This window comes from Propithecus coquereli, unplaced genomic scaffold, assembly GCF_000956105.1.
Source record: "Propithecus coquereli isolate 6110/MARCELLA unplaced genomic scaffold, Pcoq_1.0 Scaffold732, whole genome shotgun sequence".
NCBI classification, from domain to species: Eukaryota; Metazoa; Chordata; class Mammalia; order Primates; family Indriidae; genus Propithecus; species Propithecus coquereli.
In genome coordinates this window covers 11,295-12,102 of record NW_012153419.1, presented here as the reverse complement: position 1 = coordinate 12,102, position 808 = coordinate 11,295, and the positions used below count along the sequence as shown (strand labels likewise).

Below are 808 nucleotides of genomic sequence, written 5' to 3'. Positions count from 1 at the left end.
ATAGATGTGCTCTTTTAAAGTATATTGAAAGTAAAACTAATCCTCAAATTTGTCACTTAAAGACTTATGAAGATCAACACTTATGTAGATACATTACAAATCCCACTAGGTGTAATTTAAATTAATTTTCTTATAGCTTCTCTTAAGAGTCAGTGAATTTCTTACAAAAAGTTACACACATAATTTTATGTAATTCTGAAAATAATTCTATCTGATAGCTGAAAATTAAAAATACATTACAGAGAGGAAGAAACTGAGGTTTAATTATGAAAAGTTTAAACAGTTTGTATGAATGACAAAGTAGATTGACTCTGATCTTCCTCTGCACGTCAGTTTTAACCACTATGCTACAATACTTACCAAATACTTGGAGGAATGCCTGCTTTTCATCTTCTCCTGCCTTATTTGTGGCCTTGCAGACATAAGGACCCCCATCGCTATTGATTATGTTTCTGACAGTGAGTTCTGTATTGCTTCCTTTCAACATGTACTTTTCATTCTCTTCAATGAGCTTGCCATTCCTAAAGAGGAAAAAAGAGATTGATCTTTACAAATCTGACTTAATAACTCAAAAGATTATAAGCAACTTTTTGCTCTCTAGACATCAATTATTTTATGGCTATTGTCCTTGGCAGACATGGGTATATTCCAATAAAAAGTATATTTTTAGCAGCCCATTAATATAATGCATAAATATTAAAATTATCCTTGAAAATTGTTTTGATTTTAGGACAAAAATAACATTTGAGCTATGTTGAAATCTTGACACTAGTCAGATGTAAAAAACATATCAGTTCAATTCCTACTT

At 30.6% G+C, this 808-nt stretch overlaps 1 protein-coding gene across 1 annotated transcript in view; it reads right to left on the bottom strand.

Moving 5' to 3' along the window:
• Positions 1–545, bottom strand: part of LOC105824371 (neural cell adhesion molecule 2-like) — a gene marked incomplete at both ends in the record, with an annotated part of 241,722 nt that extends 241,177 nt beyond the window's left edge. The window contains one exon of the mRNA XM_012661793.1: positions 361–545. Coding sequence (XP_012517247.1) covers positions 361–545 — 185 coding nt within the window. The remainder of the gene's footprint in view (positions 1–360) is intronic.
• Positions 546–808: the final 263 nt, after the last annotated feature.